This window comes from Zosterops lateralis (genome assembly GCF_965231275.1).
Source record: "Zosterops lateralis genome assembly, chromosome: 20".
In the NCBI taxonomy this organism is placed as follows: domain Eukaryota; kingdom Metazoa; phylum Chordata; class Aves; order Passeriformes; family Zosteropidae; genus Zosterops; species Zosterops lateralis.
Window position 1 is genome coordinate 1,268,412 of NC_139780.1, and position 22,664 is coordinate 1,291,075.

General features: G+C 54.3%; 1 protein-coding gene across 4 annotated transcripts; it reads right to left on the reverse strand.

Annotated features, from left to right (window-relative positions):
• Positions 1-2,900: 2,900 nt before the first annotated feature.
• LRSAM1 (leucine rich repeat and sterile alpha motif containing 1) lies at positions 2,901-22,653 on the reverse strand. Of its 4 annotated transcripts, none has more exons than XM_083875569.1 (25): positions 22,578-22,653; positions 19,875-20,061; positions 19,260-19,316; positions 18,091-18,135; positions 17,554-17,631; positions 17,220-17,288; positions 16,901-16,985; positions 15,977-16,098; positions 14,856-14,946; positions 14,026-14,156; positions 13,467-13,496; positions 12,801-12,923; positions 12,577-12,716; positions 12,016-12,060; positions 11,456-11,526; positions 9,999-10,098; positions 9,262-9,349; positions 8,614-8,688; positions 7,298-7,378; positions 6,002-6,097; positions 5,455-5,553; positions 4,364-4,495; positions 3,898-3,979; positions 3,612-3,751; positions 2,901-3,033 (listed from the first exon to the last, which is right to left on the reverse strand). In XM_083875569.1, exons 2-25 carry the CDS (start codon positions 19,944-19,946, stop codon positions 2,908-2,910), a joined length of 2,178 nt encoding a protein of 725 aa, XP_083731695.1. In that variant the 5' UTR covers positions 19,947-20,061; positions 22,578-22,653; the 3' UTR covers positions 2,901-2,907. The 4 variants fall into 4 exon arrangements, with proteins under 4 accessions (XP_083731695.1, XP_083731692.1, XP_083731694.1 ...); XM_083875566.1 differs by lacking the exon at positions 22,578-22,653 and adding an exon at positions 22,260-22,468; XM_083875568.1 differs by lacking the exon at positions 22,578-22,653 and having other exon boundaries at positions 17,554-17,633; positions 18,092-18,135; positions 19,875-19,988.
• Between the last annotated feature and the right edge of the window lie 11 nt (positions 22,654-22,664).

Genomic DNA, 22,664 nt, shown 5'->3' on the forward strand with positions numbered 1-22,664 from the left:
CCGGGGCAGCCCCGGGGCTGATCCGGGCCGGGGCTTTGCCCACCGCGGTGTCCAGGCGAGTCCCTGACCCATCTCCGGGTCCATCCACCGGGCCGGGGCGGGTCTGAACGGGACAGGAGCCCCCTGCGCCACCCGGACCTACTTGAGGAAGACGAGCAGGAAGAAGGTGGACACGATGAGCACCAGGATCCCGGCGGCGAAGGCGAGGCGCAGGTTCTCCATGGAGGCCAGCGGGGGCTGCGCGTCCAGCAGGAGCCCCCGGCCCAGCAGCCCCAGCAGGAAGGCGGGGGGCGGCTCGGAGCCGCAGGGGGACACCGAGCTGCTCACGGCGAACACGGGGGGCACCGGGGTGATGACGGTACCGGTGCTGCTCTGCTGCTGCTCCCCGAGCGGTGTCACCGTGTCCGGTATGTCCGGTGCCCCCGCTGTCCCCGGCTCGGGCAGCAGCGTCACCATCCTGCAGAAGGGGCAGCTGAGGAAGGGCCCGGCGGCGGCGCGGCACAGCAGCCTGCGGAGGCAGCGGCGGCACAGCGAGTGGCGGCACGGCAGGAGCTGCGGGCCCCCCCCGGGCCCGGCGCCCCGGTACGGCTCGAAACAGATCCCGCACTCCCGGCCCGCCTCGGGGGCAGCCGCTGCCATCGCTGGGCCCGCCTGGGACACACTGCACACAGGGCAAGGCTCGGCTGCTTTTGAAGGGCCAGGGGCAGGGGCAGGGCCAGCCGCCCCCCGCTGAACTTCAGCCCGGCCCCGGTGCCCGGCGGGCGCTGGAGCGGGACAGGGAACGCTCCGCCTCCGCCCCTGAAACACCTGCTGCTCTTCCCCTTTCCCCTTCCCAAAGCCATCATATTGTTAACGCTTCCCAAGTAGTTTCTAGCACTGTTAATGTACTTTAGGACCACGGCAGCCCCTTTTCCCACCCGCCCCGGGGGCTGTTTGTCACCCGGGGCAGGAGGTGACACCTCGGGGATCCAGGGATGGACAAGGGCAGGTTTGTGCTGAGCCCGGCGCTGCTGGGGCCGAAAGGTGTTTTCTTTAATTACTATTTTACTTTCCCCCGCGATCTCAGGAGGTGCCCACACTCCCGGGCGATGGGTGATGCTCCGGTTGTTTTGTCCGCCCCGCGGGGCTGTGCTGGCCCTGGCAGCTCCTCCCGGGCGCTGTCCCCGAGCGGACCTTGCCCCGAGCTCCTGTCACCCTTTGCCACCCCCGGCACGGCCCGGCGAGCACCGGAGGGGATGGAGGGGCAGAGGGGATGGAGGGGCAGAGGGGATGGAGGGGCAGAGGGGATGGAGGGGCAGAGGGGATGGAGGGGGAGGTGGGGATGGAGGGGGCGGTGGGGATGGAGGGGGCGGTGGGATGGAGGGGGCAGAGGGGATGGAGGGGGCGGTGGGGATGGAGGGGCAGAGGGGATGGAGGGGGCGGTGGGGATGGAGGGGCAGAGGGGATGGAGGGGGCAGAGGGGATGGAGGGGGCGGTGGGATGGAGGGGCAGAGGGGATGGAGGGGCAGAGGGGATGGAGGGGGCGGTGGGGATGGAGGGGGCAGAGGGGATGGAGGGGCAGAGGGGATGGAGGGGCAGAGGGGATGGAGGGGGCGGTGGGGATGGAGACCCTTCCTGCCCTCCTTGGGCCCCCCTCCTCCATCCCACCCCCAGCTGCTCCTGTGCAGCCCCTCGCCCCATCCCAGACAGGACCTGCCGGCTCTGATGTGCAGCAACAGCAAAACGTGAAAACAGGAGCTGGAAAAACATCCCCACAGGGTGTTCCCAAGGCGCCAGCCCCGGTGCTGTGGCACGTCCCCAGGACACCGGTGGCACGTCCCCAGGACACGGTGGCACGTCCCCAGGACACTGGGGGTGGCACTGGGCACGGGCCACCCCACGAGGCCACACACGTGTCCAGGGGATGCTCTGCATGGGGCAGCTCATGTGAGACAACCCAAGCGCAGGGTCCAAGGTCTCCCCTGTCTGGACATCCCTGGGACAGCACAACGACCCTGGGAAAAGGCCCAGAGCCCCAAATTCTTCTCTGACAAGATGAAAAGGAGGAGGTGACACAGGGACAGCCAGGGACGTGGTGGCCCTGTCACCTCTCCACATCCCCAGCTCTCAGCCAGCCCCCCCTGCAGAAGGAAAGAGGCACAAACAGCCCCAGCAGAAACCAGCTGCACTTTAATGGCTGCTCCTGGGGAAGGCTGTGCTGGGACTGAGCTCGTGGCAGCATTTTTATATTTCCAGGTGAAGAGGCAAGGGCCAGACAGGAATTGTTACTGATCAATGACAGTGGAGATGTCCCCACAGCCCAAAGCACAGAGGCACCGTGGGGCTGAGCTGGGCACAGCCAGCTCTGTCCAGTGCCAGCAGCACTTTCTGCTCCCTGCAGGATTTGTGGATGAGGGACCCCACTGGGCTCCTCTGGCCAGGCAGAGCCCTCCACTCACTCCTGGGGCTGTTTCACTCTCCCCTCCCTCAGGAGCAGGAATTGGGGGCTGGGGAGCTGCTGGCTCTGCCCTGCCTGGGGCTGCAGACCCAGAGACTCTCCTGGGGGGCTGCAGACCCCCAGAGCTTTGGCATGACAGAGGTGAAGGCACTGTCAGCACACACAGAACAGCCTGGCCTGGCTGAATCCTCCCCCAGGACATTCCCCCACCTCGGGGCAGCACTGCTGGGAGCACTCCCCGTGTCCCTGCAGAGCCAGGGGCCGTTCTGAAGGCAAACACCTCTGCAGAGAGGAGCCACAGCCGCACACAGTTTGTCCCCCAGGCAGCAGGAGGGGACTCAGTGACGAGAAGCCATCGGGGGAGGTTTCTGAGGCTCCGGGTGCAGCCGGCACGGGCAGGGCAGCGCTGGCCGGGTCGGTGAGAGGCTGTGGAGGGGCAGGAGCGGCAGAGGGGACACTCCGGAGCCGCCCTAAGCGCTGGGGAAGATGCGGATGCGCTGGGCGATGTCCTGGCGGCACAGGGGACACGAGCGCAGCCGCTCACAGCAGCCCTGGCAGCAGCAGACGTGGCCACAGGGCAGGAAAACCACCTGCGGCTGCGGGAGAGACAAACAGGGGACACGGGGAGTGCTGCTGTCCCTGAGCACCGGGCCCAGCGCGGGGGAGGAGCTGGGGAGCACTCGGGGGGTCTCAGGGCGGGGGGCAGAGCCCTGGACCCCCATCTGTGTCCCCCTGTCCCCCCCTGGGTGTGCGGGGCTGGGCTGTGCCGGGCAGAACACAATGGGACACAGGGAAGGGACACAGGGGAACTGAATGGAGCAGCCCCGTGAGCGCTTCCCATGGCTGGTGGGTGGAACTCGGCGAGGTCCTGCCCAAGCCTGCATGGAGCTCCGTCTGTACCTTCCCTTCCCTTCCCTTCCCTTCCCTTCCCTTCCCTTCCCTTCCCTTCCCTTCCCTTCCCTTCCCTTCCCTTCCCTTCCCTTCCCTTCCCTTCCCTTCCCTTCCCTTCCCTTCCCTTCCCTTCCCTTCCCTTCCCTTCCCTTCCCTTCCCTTCCCTTCCCTTCCCTTCCCTTCCCTTCCCTTCCCTTCCTCCTTCCCTTCCCTTCCCTTCCCTTCCCTTCCCTTCCCTTCCTCTCCCCCTCCCCTCCCCTCCCCTCCCCTTCCCGGCTCTCACCTCCTGCTCCATGCACACAACACACTCTGACTTTCTCTCGTCCCACGGCAGCGGTGGGGCCGTGGGGGCCGCAGGGCTCGGGGGCTCCTCCAGGGGAGCGCTGGGCTCTGCAGCCTCGGTGTCCTCTGCTCTCTGCAGCTCTGCAAACACCGCCAGTGTGAGTCCCTGAGCGCGGCCCACCGCCCCCTGCAGCCCCTCCTCACTCCCCCCGGGCGTGTCTGACCCGCAGAGCTCCCTGCTCCGGGCTCAGGGACCTGCTGTGAGTGTAAAAAACAACTGGGGGTACCTGGGATGGTGGTGGCCACAGCCAGGATCTCCTGGGCCCGCCTGAGGATGGCACGCTGCAGACCAGCCTCTGTCACACCCAGCTGTGGGGCAAAGGGAGGGGGTTGGCCCCAGAGGGACACCAGGATGTCCCCAAGGGGACACTGAGAACTCCCAAGGGGACACTGAGGACTCCTGGGCATTGCTGGCATGATGTGACCATGCCAAGGAAAGCCCCTGTGCCAGGCAGCAGGAATTCCCTTGTATTCCTACTCCAGAGAGCATCTGGAGGATGTTGGATGATGGAGCCAGGCCACAGCTCACCCTGCAAATCTCTGGGAGAGCCTGAGCCCACAGGGACACGCAGAGCACGTGGGGAGGTGACACCACCAGCACTTTGTCCTGCCAGACCCACCAGGCACAGCTGTGTGGGGACAGGGACAATCCCTGCTGGTGCTGCCCCACACTGTGGCCCTGCTGTCTCGTACCTTCTCCAGGTCACTGGCACTCATGGTGCCCAGCATTCCCAGGGATATTCGGTGGTGAGCGAAGAGTGGCACGTACTGCTCAGCAGAGAGCTCCAGCAGCAGGGACACCACCTGCTGCTCCAAACCCTTCTCCTGCAAAACACAGAATGAGCTCCCAGAGTGCAGCCCTGGGGCCAGGCAGCAGCAGGGCTGGGGGTGTGCTCATCCCTGCCCTGCCCCAGCTGTGCTGCATCCCAAACACACCAAAGGCTGGAAGCCCAACAGCTGGAGCAGCTCTGGCCCCAGGGGTTTTATGGGCACAGTTCAGAATGCTGAGGTCTGGGAATCACTGAATATCCTGAGCTGGAAGGGACCCATAAGGATCACCCAGCCCAGCCCCTGTCCCTGCACAGAGCCCCCCAACAATCCCCCCCTGGGCACCCCTGGGTGTCCAAAGGCTCCTGGAGCTCTGTGCCCATTCCCTGGGGAGCCTGGGCAGTGCCAGCACCTCTGGGGGAAGAGCCTTGCCCTGCTCTGCAGCCTGAGCCTGCCCTGGCCCAGCTCTGTCACACTACTGACAGTCTGTAGCTGGGCAGATAAATCTGGCTACAAGAAACCCAAATTGGCTCTCTTAATTTGATAAACAAGTCCCTAGGTGAAAAAATCATAGGATAGATTGAAACTCCAACAGAGACCTCAACCAACACTTTTCAACCCTAAATGTAGACTTATCATTAGGCCAGGGAGCTGGGCAGTGGTGAGACCCAGACCAATCAGGTGTCTAAACCCAGGAGATTCAAACCCTCTATAAAAAGGGCAGCCATAATAAACTCATTGCTGTTTGTTAATGAACTTTGGTGAGTTCATGTCATTTCTGTCTCCAACCGACAATAATGTAATACAGCTCCAGCCATTCCCTGGCTCCTGTCCCTGTCACAGAGATTGGAGCTGCCCTCAGTGAGCTCCCACACATGAAAAAACCCCTTTGGCAACCCCTTGGGATTGAATCTGTGTGAAGGGTCTGTGCCCTGCTCCCAGCCTTAGCTCAGGGGCCTGTCCTCTCCTCACTCCCCAAAGCAGAGCCACAGTGGGGGCAGGAACAGCAGCAGCACCTGGAGTTTCAGGGAGAGGGGCTTCTGGTTCAGCAGGCGCTGGTACTGGATCAGCCAGTAGTTCTCCTGTTTGGTTTCGCTCTTTGCCTCCATTTCCAGCTGAAAAACAAACTCATCCATTCAGCAGTCTGAGGGAACGTGGCCAGGGGGTTCAGGGATGTGTGTGCAGGAGGGAACCCCCAGCCAGAGCACTGTGATGGGGCTCAAACTTTGACCCCCTCCAGCCCAGGTGCATCTCCCCACTCCCTTTTCCCCTGATCTCCTGAGGCTCAGGAGAGTCTGGAGATCCTCAGGATTGCAAGACCACAACTCCCATCCCTTGTGCTCACCCTGCTGAGCACTCCCTCCCCAGCAGGGTCACTGATGGTGATGATGGTGCACCACAGAGTGCTGCTGTGCCCCCCAGCTTTACGTCAGAACTTCCTGGGGCTAAACTGGCCTCTGGATCTGGACACAGCCCTGCTCTGCTCCCCTTCACTCCCACACTGAGCCACGGACTCTCCCTGCAGCCAACCCAAATGCCTCCTCATCCACAGCGCTTCATTACCAGGATTTGTTGCAGTTCTTCCTCCCTTTGCTTCTTCTCCTTGAGCAGCTGCTGCAGGAGGCAGCCGAGCGTCCGGCGCTGCTCCGTGACCACCTCCTGCAACAGGAGAGCTCTGGCAGCCACATCCCCACGCTGCTGCCCCCCTGTCCCTTCCCAGAAAAGCCCCTGCCAGACCCACAGCAGTCCCTGTGCCCCACAGCTCAGATCCTCTCCTGGCAGCTGGTGGGGCTGAACCTGCTCCTGCCAGCCCTGCACTGCTCTGAGCAGCCCCAGCCCACCCTGGCTGCTGCTGCAGCTCCTCCTCACACCATCAGAAATTCAGCCAAAAAGCATTCATGGTACCCCTCCTTAGACTCATAGAATCTTAGACTGGGTTGGGTTGGAAGAGACCTTAAAGCTCATCCAGTTTCATGGGCAGGGACCTTTCACTGTCCCTGGGTGCTCCAAGTCCTGCCCAGCCTGGGATCAGCCCCTGGACCCTGCACAGGGACAGTAACAGAGCTGCCTCTCCCAGGACAACCCCACCTCCAGGCTGCCCTGACAGAGGCAGGAAGCTTCAGGATCCCCAAGGAGAGGAGAGGGACAGTGGATGACAGGAAGGAGCTGCTCCAGCCCCAGCCCCAGCAGGGGACCCTTTGGCTGCACAGCACCGAGGGCAGGGGGATCCAGAGAGATGCAGGTGTTCAGGCCTCATTCCTCAGCTCTGTGTGAGCTCAGAGCTGTGTGAGTCCAGAAAGCACAAGCCAAGTCTCACACCTGAAGGATCCAGGACAGGGCTGCCTGAAATCAGCACTCACTGCTCTGTGACTGCCCTGGGTGTTTGTCACTCATTTGGGGCTGACTAAACTCATTTGGGACCTGACCGGGCACATGGCACACACAGAAGAAAACAACTGATGCAAAAGCATCATAAAACAAAATTTAAAGCCAAGCTGTTTAAGCTGAAACTGGGATTCCTCAATGTGTGACTGCTGATGATGTCAAAACCAAAACACAACACGATGGAAGAGGACATGCAATGCACAGCAGGCAGGTGTTTTTGGGGCAGCCAACAACTGGATTGCAAAATCCTTCCTGGAACTGCCCATCCCTATCAGGGCTCCTCTGTCTCTCTGAGGCTGCCTGGGGATGTTTAGGAGCAGCAGTGATGTCCCACATTCCCAGGGCACAGAGGGTTTGGTGTGTCCTGTGCAGAAGGACTTTCTGACTGAGCATAAACCCATGTGGAAACTGCCAGGAGCAAGGGGAGCAATCCCAGAGCAGAGAGGGTGGGGACAGCCCCAGAGCCCCACATACCTGCAGTGTCTCTGTGTCCAGTTCTTGCCTCTTTAACTCCAGCTGTGTCAGCTGCAATAACTCTCTTTCTATTAATTTAATCTAAACAGAAGATGAAACATTTTTTTTTATTGACATTTAAAATGACTTTAATTTATGCCCTTTTTAAAATAAGGTTTGACTGGCAAGGGCAGCACTGCAGAGCACCCAGAGGCTGCTTGTGCCCTTGGGTGATGTGTGTGCTGAGGGAGCCTCTTCTTTTACCTGAGAATCTCTGTCCCTCCCCTCCAACTGTCTGTCTACTCTGAACACCTTTTTTCCAGTCTGGAACTTCACTGCCATCACTTTGTGCACCCAAACCTTTGGCAGCCACTCTGGAATGCAGAGCCCTCAGACCCCACTCAAGTCTGGTTTCCAGGTGCTCCAGCAATCCCAGAACAACACCTGCTCCTGCAGGTGGGGCAACTGAGACACAGAGAGGTGAAGGGAGGTACCCGAGGTCCCACAGCAAAGCCAAGATGAGAGCCCAGCTCAGCCCTCAGCCCCAGGCCACGCTGCTCCCACTGACCCCAGGGCTCTGCCCCTGCAGCACGGGGTGGGAGGGGTCCCAAGGGTGAAAAGTCCAGCCCTGGCATCAAGGAACAAATTCCCTTTCTCATAAGAGGGAGCAAAATGCAGGGCCCTTATGGTGAACTCAGGCAGTGATGAAGAGCTGTCAGACAGAGATTGGCCACTGGGACACTCAAAATATCCAAGCCCTCAAGTTAATCCACCAAATCCTGACCTGAGGCTTTTCTGCTGTGTCAGATCAGGAGAGGAAAGATTCTGGAGCACAGTGGCAAAAACCAGCAACTCTTCTTCCTGCATCCATCCCTGCTGCCTTCCCACCCCACTGCCACTTCTCCATCTTCCTGCACCATCCACCAGCACTTTCTCCACCACCTCTTGCTCCTGCCCCTGACTGCATCCCTGCACCTTCTGTGGAATGGAGCTCAGAAAGGCAGGCTGAGAATGACAAAGAAAAGGTGAAGTTAATGGCTCAAGGTGCAGCTCTGATGTGCTGGATGGAGATGCAGTGGACTCATGTGGAAGCAGCAGCTCTGCCAAGGACACAGCCTGAGGGAAATCCAGAGGTGTAACTGCAGGTCTGTCCTCCAGTGCTGAGGGGACTGAAGGAATGGCAGTGCCACCACCTCCAGGAGTCTAAAATCTGCTTTGAAACTCCCTCCCTCAGAGCTCTCCATGTGCTCACAGCCTGCTCTGTGCTCACAGCCCTTGGTTCTTCCTCCCAGGATGAGTTGAGGAGTTGGTTGTTCTTTCCTCAGTTTCTGACTCACCTGGTTCCTGATCTGCCTGTGCATAAGATCCTTCTTCACCTGGAGAGCTTCAAAGGCAGTTTTCTGCATCTCAATCTAAGGGACAGACAAAACCCTGCTTAGTGAGGGGGTTGGTGCAGCTGATGGGCTCAGGAACTCAGGTACAAGTCCCTGAGTGGGGCTTGCTCTGAGCAACAGTGTCCTGAAACAGCTGAGAGACCAACAGGTAAAGCCCACCCTGGGGACACACAGAGAAATATTAATGTTCTCCAAACATGTCTCTGGAATGCTGTGTGACCCCAGCTCTCCTTTTCAGCAGCACAGCTGCCCAGCACTTCTGAGAACAAACTTTGAAAATGCTTGTCCCAAGTCCCCCAGGAAACTTGCCAACAAACAGGACTTATGTCTCAAAATCCCCTTTTAATCATCGTGTCAGTTTTGCTTCCCATGATCTGTCTTTTCTGAAAATTTGCTGTCTAGATAAAAAATAATTTTTTTTCAACCACCCAAGTTAGTTTGCCAGAATAGCAGATATTCTCAAAGTTTAGCATGTGGTGTTAAATAAAATAAAATCACTTCTACACACAGCCCGGCCCCTGGTGCTCCTGTGACCCTCTCTGGATCCTGCTCTCCCTCAATCCCCCAGGAGCAGTTTGCTCCTTTCCCTACCTGCTGCAAGATCTCACTGACAGCTTTGTTCTGATCCAGCTGCTGCCAGGCCAGGATTTGCTGGAACTTCTGATCCATCTCAGCCAGGCTGGAAGGAAATGGATGTGCCATGGGGTTAATGCCAGGTCTGGGACTGCTGAGGCAAACCAGAGGAAAAGCAGGAGGAATTTCTTTCTGACCAGGGGAAGAGCTGTGGCACTGCACAGCTGAAGGACACAAATTTAAACCTCCTTCCCTACACCCAAACCAAACCTGCACCACAGGCTCCTGTGGAACTGCTGTCACAGGCTCACAAGGCTGTTTTTGGCCAGTGCCAGACACTGACAGATTAAAATTTCTCACTTTGTCATAAACAGTGAGCCAGGATGCTCTTGGTAGCAACACTCACGTACTACTTATGCACACACAGCAGCCTGGGAGGTCAGGGGAGAAGCTCTGGGCTACAATTTGGCACTGAAGTGCCTCAAAAAACAGGAATAAAACTGGTCTAACTCCATCCTCCATATTTAGCAGAATGTATAAGGGAAAATACACAAGGCAAAAAAGTGACAGTTCCCCCAAAGTATGATTAACATGCAAATTGTGGTTGTCAGAAGGTGGTTCATTTAAGGGAGTCTGACAGTGTAATTTGCACTGTCCTGCTGCATTTCCAGCAGCTCCAGGGGTTCCTGGTGCACTCATGGAAGTTCCACTGCTGAAGGGAAGGGATTTAACAGCAGCCCCAGACCCCCCAGCACCTGGAGCAGGCCTGGCTGATGAGATCCTGCCGACGGGACTCCGAGGACATCTGGAGGAGCTTGTTCTTGTAGGTCTCAGCCAACATCTGCTGCATGGCAGCTGGGGACAGAGGGGACACAGGGGACAGAGGGGACACAGGGGGCACAGGGGACACAGGGGACAGAGGGGGCACAGGGGACAGAGGGGACACAGGGGACAGAGGGGACACAGGGGACACAGGGGACACAGGGGACACAGGGGACACAGGGGCTGTCAGTGCCTGCCTGGCCTGGCTGTGCAGAGCAGGACTCACCCACCACTGCTGCTGCAGTCACTGCAAACAACTCTCCTCTCTCATTGCTCCTGCTCTTCCCATGTCACTGATTCCAGGGCACATCCACCCACTGAGAACTGTGGCTCTTCATTGGGATAAGAGCTGAGGAACCTCCACTCTGCCTGTGCCTGCACCTCTGCAGTGCTCAGAGAGGCCCAGTCACTGCCTGCCAGCCCTGAGATCACAGAATCTCCTGGGAAGTAGGAAGGGACCTACAGGGATGATCCAGCCCAGCCCCTGTCCCTACACAGACCCCCAACAATCCCCCCTGGGCACCCCTGGCAGTGCTGTCCAAAGGCTCCTGGAGCTCTGTGCCCATTCCCTGGGGAGCTTTTCCAGGGCTTATTCCACCCTCTGGGGCAAGAACCTTTCCCTCATCTCCAGCCTGCCCTGATACAGCTCCAGCCGTTCCCTGGCTCCTGTCCCTGTCCCAGAGCAGAGAGTTGGGCTCTGCCAGTCTTACAGGGACACCACCTTCTGTTTCCCTGCAGAAACACACCTGGGCATGGTCAGCAGGAGCAGAAAAGACTCCTCAGCACCATTCTTGCTCACCAGATGTGAACCTCATGGATTAACAGAGAGTTTGGTTTGTGCCTCATGGAGAACAGGCAGGTGGAAGCCTTGGATCAGCTGTGGCAGTGCTGCTCCCATTGGGGAATGTCAGAATGTGTGTTCAGAGCATCTCCCACCTAATTTCCACCTGCCCAGGGCATCTCCAGAGCAATCAGGTCTTTCACAGAATCACAGAATTATTAAGGTTGGAAAAGACCTTTAAGATCAAGTCCAACCATCACCACCACCATGTTCACCACTAAACCATGTCCCCAACTGTCACATCCACAAGTTTTTTCAACACTTCCAGGGATGGTGACTCCACCACTGCCCTGGGCAGTCTGTGCCAATGCCTGATCACCCTTTCCATGGAAAAAAAAATTCTAATATCCAACCTAAGCCTTCCCTGGTACAGCTTGAGGCTGTTTCCTTTTGTCCTGTCCCTTGTTCCCTGGGAGCAGATTTGGATACAGCCTTCAGGGAGTTGTAGAGAGTGAGAAAGACCCCCAGAGCCCCTTCTCCTCCAGGCTGAGCCCCCTCAGCTGCTCCAGATCCTTCACCTCACCTCCCCAAGGTCCCGTCTGGACTTACAGGCCACTTCCCTCCTGCGCAGCTGCTCCGTCTCCTCCTGGGTTATTGCCATCAGCTGTTCCATCCTGATTCTGCCAACAAACAACAATTCAGCCATTCCTTAAAAAGAGCCTTTTTCCTCTCCCCACTCAGCTCAGAGTCTCAAGGCTGGGCAGGTTCACCCTGCTCAGGAAAGCTGGGCTTATCAGAGACATCAAATCCTTTTGATGAAGGACCTCTAAGTTTTATGGGAAACAACACAAAATTTGCTCAAAATCACGGGGACAGTGGCTTTAGACAGGGAAGTTGATTTTTCTGAAAGACAGAACATCAACACAACATGAACATGCTCTCCCCCAAACAGTGCCAGACCCTTCCCTGGCTTTCCTTTCTCCTGAGGATGGATGAGCCCTGCACAGCTGGCCCAAATGAGCCGTGCCACTGCAATTGGCACAAGGTATGAGACCAACCTTGCCTGATTTGGGGTGGGATTTAGACTGGTGACTCTGAAAGGAAGCTCCCAGCTCCTCTTCCCAGCTTCTTATCCCTTTTCCAGATAAATTTGTTTCAAGGAGACTCACCTCTCATTCTCCAAGGACTTCAAAATGTCTGAACTTCGTTTTTGCCTAAAAAAAAAAGATAAAATGTTTTCATCAAGCTGAGTAGGACATCCTGGTCCCCCAGTGGGCAGAATCACAGAGTCACAAAATATCCTGACTCAGAAGGATATTTTGAGGCCCTGCACAGGACAACCCCAACAATCCCCCTCTGTGCCTGAGAGAAAACAGCTTTGCTGTCCTGCAGAGCAGAGCAGCTTTCAGCAGGCTGGGCACCTCCCATCAGCACCAGCTCACATGGAGACCCAGCAGACACAGGCAGGGGCACCTTAACACTTCAAATTTGCACTTTCCATGAGGAATTTGAATTTCTTCCATAGCATTGCAAAATCCCAACATCACACATCTATGAAACAGGTTTTTACTGTGCTTTGAATGGATCTTTGGCAGTCCAGGAGTTAAGGCAGCTCTTCCAGACATCGATCCTGACCAGGTCCGAAATACCCAGGGGTGAAATAAACCACTCAAAACAACATGTCAAAAAAAAAAAAAAAAAAAATCAGAGCAAGACCCCCAAAACCCCACCTCTGGTTGTCTTCCAGCAGCTTCTGGATCCGGCTGGAAACGCCCTGCTCTGTGTCCTTGAGCTGCTGCAGCAGCTTCAGCCTCTCCTCCTCCAAATAGCGCTGGTGCCTGGACAGGCCCTGCTCCAGCCTCTGCTGCTCCTGCCCAGCCAGGGGAGACCAGGAGAAGGTGGTGGGTGTGGGGAAGGCAGTGGGTGCCCTGGAAGGGCCCTGCCCAGCACACACCTCTCTCACAGTCTGCAGGATCTCATCCTTGTTGCTGTTGAGCTGCTGCACCAGCAGGGCCTGTTCTCGCTGTCCCATGTTCAGGCGCCGCTCGAATTCCAGTTTCTCCTGTGTTTTCCTTTCCTGAGAGGAATAAGGAGATGAGTGACAGGAATCTCCTTCCCCAGCAAGGACAAAAAGGTAAAGCAAGGCACAGCAGTCCCTTGCAGAGAAGAAAAGAAGCCAAATGGCAAACAGGAGGCTTGTCTAGGGGAGGGGAATGTTCTTTCCTTAGGAACCCAAAATCTGTGAAGCAGAAGCTGCTGCTCTGTTCATAACAGTCTCCAAACTCTTTCCTGTCATGAAGCTGAATTCCCTGGGCATTGATTGATACCAAACCAATATAAATACATAGAGGGAAGCCCACAATGCAGGTTGGGTTCAGTTCCACAAGGCACAGACTCCCCTGTCTGAAGGAAGCCACCAGCTCTGAGCAGCTCGAGCCAAAGGCACAGGGAACTGCATGGCAGGAGCTCCTGGTTATTTCAAAGAGATCAGGGAAACAAAAAGAACAAACTAAAAGCCCAGCCAGGTGAGGGGAATGAGAAACAATATAAAAAGATGGAAGACGAAAACCAGAAGCAGACCCCTGGTGCAGACAAAGCAGTTGTAGGAGTTGATCCTTACCTTCCTCTTCTCATAATCCAAGAATTTGTTCTGAAATAAAAAAGCAATAACAACAGACATTTACTCCCAGGACTTTTTTGTAGCTACTATTAACCCAGGGTACATTCTCCTCTAACTGATGTCCCCTAAGACATCAACCAAAAGCACAGGAAAAAAGGCCCACAGTACAGGGACAAAGGCATTGACTCTGCACTTGCCAAAGAGCAAAGGAATTAGCACAGTTACCACAATTATGGGCCCAACCTCCCTTTTCCCATGTCTAGCACTTGGCTGGGAATCACAAGGTTCTGCTGGAGTTTGCTGTCCCCCCAAAAACACCCTGCACACTCCACGTCCCTCTGTCAGCCCTGCCCCTTGGCTGCATCACTGCTTTCAAGGATGGAGACAATTCCTTGGGATGTGTCAGTGTGGTGACACCAGCCCCAGCTCAGGAAGAAGATGCACACACTGTGCCTGGCTGCTCCCTCAATCCCAAAACTCACAGAGGGATGATGTGCCAAGTGCTGTGAGATGCTCTGGTGGAGCACAGAGATAAATCTCAAACCCCAGGGAGCCTCACCTGCCACTCACTCTCCTCCTCCAGGTATTTCTCCACTGTCCTGTCCACCCCATCCACTGAGCTTCCTCCTCCATCACTCTCCAGCGTGGGGAGCAGGTACTGGGAGGGAGGGTAGTATGCAATTCCACACTCTGGAATACAAAATAAGAACATTTGGGGCTCAAAGACCTCCTTGGCACCGAGGCTGGTGTGTGGGACTGCTTCCAGCTGTGCTCCCTCTGCCCACACACCAGTGAGTGCCTGGCAGGGCTCCTCCAGCTGAGGCAGGAAGGACAAGAGCTCTGGGAGGAGGTGGTGCCACTCCAACCCCACCAGGACAAGGATTTGCTCAGACAGAAACACATCCTGCATCATCCTGGTGACTTCTGTAGGGCTTCAAATGCCTCGCAAGGCATTTCCCCTGCATAAAACCTCCATCAAAGCTCCCTGTCTGCATTATACACAGTGTTTGCAAACTTACAGTACATTTCTTTTGTCTGTTTTCATCATTCTGATAACCTGCAGGGCCCAGGTGCTTCCTCAGAGAAAATGAGGGCAGCAGAGACCTTGTGTGGCTCCTGAGTGTCTCTCCCTGCCCCAAGGCAGTGACAGCTGGACAATGCTTAATCCTCCCACATCCAAAGAACCACAGGAGATGCAGTGACTTCTTATGGTTCACTGAGACAGCCTGTCTGGCTTTTAAAACCCACTCTACATTTCAGTGTGGCAGGGCTTTGGGAAGGATTCGTGTTGTTTGCCAACAAAAAAAGGTAACCAGGTGTGCAGGACATCAGCAACCAGTGTCAGTCGTTCAGAAATGCCATCCCACAGCCCAGCTGGCCCTGGCTCACCTCTGCAGAGGAACTGCTGGATGGCCTCTGTACCCTCAGTGCAGATGTCAGGGGGTGGGTAGGTCATGGCAGAGGCATCCAGGCTCAGCGTCTCCAAAAAAGAGAACACACACAGCTCTAGGTTATTCTGAGTCCACACAGCTCTCCCTGCAGCTCCCCAAAACCTTCCCTAAATCCTGACATAAATGTGAGGCTGTACTGAATCCCTGCTGGGTGTCTGGCACCTTGCAGAGGTGACTCCACTGTCCCTCATTTGGAATTTTCTGAGCTGGCCACTCACTGGAACATTTCCCTCAGGCAGGCACTGGCATTACATGTACAGGTACCAGAGGTCAGAGCATTTCTCAGCTGACATTCCCTAGCCAGGGAGCTGGATTCAGCATGGAATTGGGGTGATACAAGGGCATGGAGAAGAATCCCATGAGAATGAGGAGAAGAGCCACTTGTTTTGTCCCACTGTGGCCACCAAAATGAGCTAATGCTGCCTTTTGCAGGAAAGCCTAGAAAGGAACCACTTCACAGGGGGCAAAGCTGCACAGATGCCTCAACTCAGGCTGTCCTCATAAGAAGTGAAGCAGAATGTGTGTGAGGCAGGAGAGCAGTTATTCACACCTTCCTGCTGGTGTCTGAGCCAGCCCTGTTGCCTCACACTTGCACCATTTAGTATTGACAGGTTTGGCAGACAGAAGGCAACATATCCATAAAAATCTTGCTGCTTTTCTCATTCTGAATGTGCATTTCAGAGAGCCATAAACCCATGAAAGCTGGAAATCTGCCAGGGTGACAGAGGCAGGATTTGTGCTCTAAGAGACAGACCTGGCAGGTAAAATCCAGGGGTTCACTCTCTGGGGACTGCTTTTGTCATGGTTAAATGACAAAATGATCAGAAATAAATGACAAAATGATCAGATTAAATGGCAAAATGATCAGAATTAAATGGTAAAAAAATAACAGAAATGACCAGGTACAGAGCAGGCACACAAAAGTTATTTTGGACAGTGTGAACAGCTTACAATCCCCTGCAGCACATCCTGCCCAGACCCCAAACATTCCCCTCATGGGCTGGATTTATTCCCAGCTGAGGGCAGCAGGCTGGGAAGGGCTGGCCCCAGGGCTGGCACCTGCAGGGTGTGGATGTGGGCCAGCCCCCGGGGCAGCTCCTGCAGCACATTCCCACTGACATCCAGAGCCTGCAGGCTCCGCAGGCCGCTCACACTCCCGGGCAGCTCCCTCAGCTTGTTCCCTGCAGGGACAGAAAAGCCAGTTAGAACCATAGAACCTTCCCAAAACAGCAGCCAGCAAACTCATCTGCCCCAGCACCAATCCATAACCACACACAGGGCTCATTGACACAGGGATGGGGCTGGCCCAGCTCACACAGGGACTCCAAGGCTGTCACTGCCCACCCAAGGGTAATTTGGGATCCAAATCTCCTCCTCAGCTGAGGTCACTGCTGCAGGCTGGATCTGTGCTCTTTAGCAGGAGGATATTTGTGACATGGAATGTTCTCCCCTTGGTCTAAGTCCCAGAGATGGGAGGAAGGGGACTGAGATTGGGCTCAGAGCCCGGGTGCTGCAGACAGGCAACGACCTGAGCTGCCCTTCCAAGTCCTCACCCTCCACTGCCTTCCCTGTTTCACCAACAGCTCCACGGAACTAAATCTCCTTTTTCTCCCAGATTTATGGCACTGCATAGCTGGAAAACGCCCAGGAGTCTGGAAAAGAGGTGTGACCTCTGTGCTTGGGCTGTGCAAACCTGGTGGGGATACACAGGCTCACAGGAGCCAGCTCTGGGTGCTGGGGGACCCAACTGGAATTTGATTTATCTGCTTGCTTTACTGGTGGGCTTGAGGCTGACACATTTTCTGCTTAGATCATTTTTCCTGCCTTGCCAACTATTTGAATTTAAACCTCCTTTGTGTCCTTCCTCAGCATTCAGAGTGTACACCATATGGTTCTTGCCTTGGTTAAAAGGAATAAATGCTAATGCAGCTCAACATGACCAGATAATAAATGTGTTTTGCCCAGAGCAATCCCATTCCATACCTTTCACATTGAGGACCTGGAGCTGGGCAAGGTCTCCTATAGATTGTGGAAGGCTTTTTAAAAGATTCCTCTCAAGGTTTAGAACCTATGATATTAACACAAAAAATATTCAAAATACTCATCCAAGTCTCATGTCTTCTACACATCTGTGCTGCTGGGACTTCCAGGCCCAGAAGTACAACTTGAAATTGGTTGTAGATAACACTTTCAGGGTTAAAAAAAATGTATTTTCAACCAGTCCTGGATAAAGGGCATGCCAAGCTACCAGGGGCAGTGAGAAGATCAACAGGACTCAAATTTGCAGCTGCAAATCTTTTACCTGAAGAGCTGTCAGTTGACCAATATCAGCAGGAAGTGATGCCAGCTGGTTGTCATGCAGATCCAGAACCTGGAAAAGCAGATGTCACCAAACAAAGTTGGGAACAAAAGTCCTGAATTATCTCACAATGAAAATCACTTTGTTTCCAATGGGACTTTTTTGAAAAGCAGTGAGTTTTCCAGGGGACATAGGTACTTAATCTTGGAGCCCAGAAAAGTCACACGTGGGGATTGATTCCTGCCAAAACCAGTCAGCCAGAAGGGATTTACTGGGCCTGGTGTGTTTTAATCCAAGGAAAACAGGCCAAAATTGAACTCTTAAGAATCACAATTACCTTCACAGTTATGAGACTCAGGAGGCTGCAGGACTTTGGAACTAAAGATGTCAGATTATTTGTATGAATAATCAGCACCTGGGGAGGAAAAAACCCACTGACACATAAACACAAGAGACAGCAGAAGAAGCACTTTTGTTGAGATTGAATTGCAGAGGCTGTATAAGAGCTCAATATCTTATTCACTATCATATAAAACATTAAAGTGGGAAATGGATTGTCAGAGCAGGTCAAATATTTGACATGAGATCTAACTCAGAGCCCAACTCCTCTCATGAGAAATACCCTTAGATGAGTTAAAACAGGAACAACCACCTCATCTTTCCTGCAGAAGTTAACTTTAAACAACACAGACAGGATTGATCTGACTCAAAACTGCTCTCTGTAGTATCAAACAGGTGGACAAATTCATTACAAGCAAATTCCTTCTGGAATAAAATTCCACCATAAAACAACCACATGCAGCCATTTCAAACACAACAACAATAGTTAAGCATGTTAATAAAATTATTTAATAATTTCTGGTTACAACATTACCTTTTTTTGCAAGACCTTACAAGTTGCAAAGGCCCCATAAGGAACCTAAAAAAACAATTAAAAAATAGTCATGTCAGATTTCTCTTTTAAGCACTTCTACACTGTCCACCTGTAAAGTGTGAACAACTTGACTGAAAATAAAAGTGATGCTTAAAATCACTTCTGATTTAGTCCAGGATGGTGTCAAATCTCCCCACCTTGCTTGGCAAAGGCATCCTGTATTCAGGATCAGAGTTTTAGAAGCATGAGACAAGGAATAAAAATGAAAAGTGAGATAGAAATGAGTTTGTGCCTGAGGCTGGCCTGGCTGGCAGCAGGAAAGGCTGTGTCTGGTGCCTCTGTCACTGCCTGCCCACACACCAGCAGGCAGATTGTGCCTCATTTAGTTGATTGCCATAAAAGAATCCAAATGAGTGAGACTTCCAGCCTTAAAGGAGAACTGGGATTTTCATTTACACAGAACAACAACTGTGCAGACTGTGCAGCTCCAGGATTAGAAATACTCAGCCTTTGGAAAATCAATTCCCTCAGGATCAGAAAAATTAAGCCATGAGGTCCCAAATTAGGGTCAAACTTGGTACTGGTGAAGGGTATGAGACCATGAGACCCTTCTAAAGGGTTCCCAAGACAGAAATGGTGTTGAAGCATGAGACAGGACAGGCAAACTCCCACAAAAAAAAAAAAAAAACCCAAAAACAAAATAATGCAAAAGAAATAAAAAACAAAACGAAACAAACAAAAAAAACACCCCTCCCAAAAAAACCCCCAAAAAACCCCAAAAAACCAAAACAACAAAAAAACCCAAACCCACACAACCCCCACAAAAAAAACCCCAAACCAAAAAAACCACCAAGAAACAACAGCAACAAAAATAAAATAAAATAAAATAAAATAAAATAAAATAAAATAAAATGAAATAAAATAAAAATAAAATAAAATAAAATAAAATAAAATAAAATAAAATAATAACACACACAAAAAAAAACACCCCAAAACAGGGAAGAAGCCTGCAGTTGAAAGCCAAAGCTCAGGAGACAAAGGAAAAGGTGGACCAGCAACAATTTTTGTCTCAAGGCTCACAGACATGACAGTAAATCTGACAGTTTGTACCAAGAAGCAGAGAGAAAATCAGAGCTGTGAGTGAAAACTAGAAGTTGTAGAGGACATACCTCTGAGAGCTCACATCTGGATATGTCCAGGGTGTCATCAGCACCAGCTTCTTTTGCCTGCAGAAGGAAGAAACACATCCAGACAATCAGACCATACAGAAATACAGCAGCTCTGGCTGCACCTTGCCCAGAGAGTTTGTGGATTTGGACATCCCTGGAAGTGTCCAAGGCCAGTTTGGGTGGGGTTTGGAGCAGTGGGAATGTCTCTGCCCATGGCAGGGGTGGCACTGGATGGGCTTTAATGTCCCTTCCATCCAAACCAGTCTGGGATTCTGTGGTTGTTCCAAAGTATTTTTTTTTCCATGTTCAAATCAAGCCCATCCAATGCAGCTGCTGACAGTGATGAACCTGGACAGACACCCATGTCCCCAAGTGCCACATCTGCACATCTCTGGGTCACTTCCAGGGATGGTGACCCCACCCCTGTCCTGGGTAATCTGCTGCAATGTCTGACAGTGCTTTTAAAGGGAAAAAAAAATCCCAATATCCACCCTGAGCCTACCAGGCACATTTGGTAACCAAGACCAGACAATAAGGACAGAAATGACCCTGGCAGAGCTTACCAGGCACATTTGGTAACCAAGACCAGACAATAAGGACAGAAATGACCCTTACCAGGCACATTTGGTACTCAAGGCGCTTCTGAGCCTCTTCACTGGGTTTCTTCTTCCTGGAGAACAGAGGCATCTTCAGTCCTGGCTGACTCTGGCTCTGTCCAGGGGCACAGAGGGTCAGTGCAGAGAAAGGCTGAGGGGTCCTGGGCTCTGTGTGTGCTGGGGAGCCTGGGCTGCACAACTGGGACCTAAAAAAATGAGGGGGGAAATGAGAAGAATCATTGTGTCAGCAAATGTCTTTGCTCAGCTGGGTCACACAGGCAGGTTCCAGCACAGGGAAGGACAAACATGAGGCATTCAAGCCTTGCTGTGCTCTGAGAGAGGCTGGTTGAGACACATCAAACTCAGCAGCCACGAGTGAGAAAGGCCCTTGGCACGTAACCATTACATGATGTCATTTTTATTTATTAAATTGCTGAAAGAACTGACTGTAAGTGCCAGGGCAGCACCCACCCTGCAGGGAGTGACATCCTTGGACACCAAATCCTGATCCCCCTGCAGGCAGTGACATCCCTGGACACCAAATCCTGCAGGCAGTGACATCCCTGGACACCAAATCCTGACCCTCCTGCAGGCAGTGACATCCCTGGACACCAAATCCTGATCCTCCTGCAGGCAGTGACATCCCTGGACACCAAATCCTGACCCTCCTGCAGGCAGTGACATCCCTGGACACCAAATCCTGACCCTCCTGCAGGCAGTGACATCCCTGGACACCAAATCCTGATCCTCCTGCAGGGAGTGACATCCTTGGACACCAAATCCTGACCCTCCTGCAGGGAGTGACATCCCTGGACACCAAATCCTGACCCTCCTGCAGGGAGTGACATCCTTGGACACCAAATCCTGATCCTCCTGCAGGGAGTGACATCCTTGGACACCAAATCCTGCAGGCAGTGACATCCTTGGACACCAAATCCTGATCCCCCTGCAGGGAGTGACATCCTTGGACACCAAATCCTGACCCTCCTGCAGGGAGTGACATCCTTGGACACCAAATCCTGATCCTCCTGCAGGGAGTGACATCCTTGGACACCAAATCCTGATCCTCCTGCAGGCAGTGACATCCCTGGACACCAAATCCTGACCCTCCTGCAGGGAGTGACATCCTTGGACACCAAATCCTGCAGGCAGTGACATCCTTGGACACCAAATCCTGATCCCCCTGCAGGGAGTGACATCCTTGGACACCAAATCCTGATCCCCCTGCAGGCAGTGACATCCCTGGACACCAAATCCTGATCCCCCTGCAGGGAGTGACATCCTTGGACACCAAATCCTGCAGGCAGTGACATCCTTGGACACCAAATCCTGACCCTCCTGCAGGCAGTGACACCCCTGGACACCAAATCCTGATCTCCCTGCAGGGAGTGACATCCCTGGACACCAAATCCTGATCTCCCTGCAGGCAGTGACATCCCTGGACACCAAATCCTGCAGGCAGTGACATCTCTGGACACCAAATCCTGATCCCCCTGCAGGGAGTGACATCCTTGGACACCAAATCCTGATTCTCCTGCAGGCAGTGACATCCCTGGACACCAAATCCTGATCCCCCTGCAGGGAGTGACATCCTTGGACACCAAATCCTGATTCTCCTGCAGGCAGTGACATCCCTGGACACCAAATCCTGCAGGCAGTGACATCTCTGGACACCAAATCCTGCAGGCAGTGACATGCCTGGACACCAAATCCTGATCTCCCTGCAGGCAGTGACATGCCTGGACACCAAATCCTGATCTCCCTGAGGAGCAGTGACACACTCAGGGTGGGCAAAAGGCACAGGAATTTCCTCTGGGTGTTCCCCAGCCTGCAGTTGTTGGGGTGATGACAGCAAAACAACACCCAACGTTTAATTTGATTAACAACTGTAATTAAAACGCAGCAACACAAACATAAATCCATCTAGGCACTGTAATGAGACAAGGTGAGGGTGTGGAAAGGAGAGATGCTTTATTTAGTCTGGGAAAACACACTGGGAGCACAGGGAGGGAGGAGTGAGCCGGGCTCTGGGTCTGGGTGGGCTCCTGGGGATGCTGCCTGGCCCTGGGGACAGAGGCGTCACCAGGGAGGCACAGCCTGCTCTGCCTGGCCCTGGGGTGTCACCAGGGAGGCACAGCCTGCTCTGCCTGGCCCTGGGGTGTCACCAGGGAGGCACAGCCTGCTCTGTTTGTCTGACAGGTTGTCACCAGCCAGCCCTGCAGGCACTGGAATAGGCACAGAGGCGGCAAGAGCTGAACCGCAGCTCTGGAACCCGCTCTCCTGCATGGATTGCTCTCTGAGCTGGAGCTGCCACAGCCTGAGCCTGCCTGGGGCCTCCCCTGGAACAAATCTCCGCTCGTTTTCACCAGCCCAGCTCTGCCTCTCAGCCCTTCCCTTCCCTCACCATCATTATTCTCTTCTGCTTCTTCTCTCTCCGGGTTCCCCTCCCAGGGTCACACAGCTCCTGGTCTTCTTTACCCCTCCCTCATCCAGAACACCGCCCTTCTATCCCTGAGGGCCCAGAACCTCGGCAGGATGAAGGGATGAGTCGACCCCGCTGGGATTTTGGCTCGCAGCTCTCGGGCACCAGCCTGAGACACCTGAGGGACAGTGAGCGAGGGCAGCGCCTGCTCCCGAGCCCTTCCGAGGAGCCCTCCCGGGGTGTCAGCCCGAGAAAGCCCCAGTGTCCCACACCGAGTCTCCCGTCCCCAGCCCCGCTCACCGCTCGGCGCTGCCATCGCTGCCGCACCGCCGGCCCAGCTGATCGGCGGCACCAGCGAGAGGCGCGGCCAGAGCGCCCCGCCCCGCC

Excerpts from the sequence above, each read along its gene's own strand:
- LRSAM1 (XM_083875569.1), bottom strand. The coding sequence starts at position 19,946 with ATGCCTCTGTTCTCCAGGAAGAAGAAACCCAGTGAAGAGGCTCAGAAG. Across the intron at positions 18,136-19,259 it reads CCAGATGTGAGCTCTCAGAG|GTTCCTTATGGGGCCTTTGC; the intron begins GTATGTCCTCTA and ends TTGTTTTTTTAG. Across the intron at positions 11,527-12,015 it reads AAGTCCTTGGAGAATGAGAG|AATCAGGATGGAACAGCTGA; the intron begins GTGAGTCTCCTT and ends GTTTGTTGGCAG.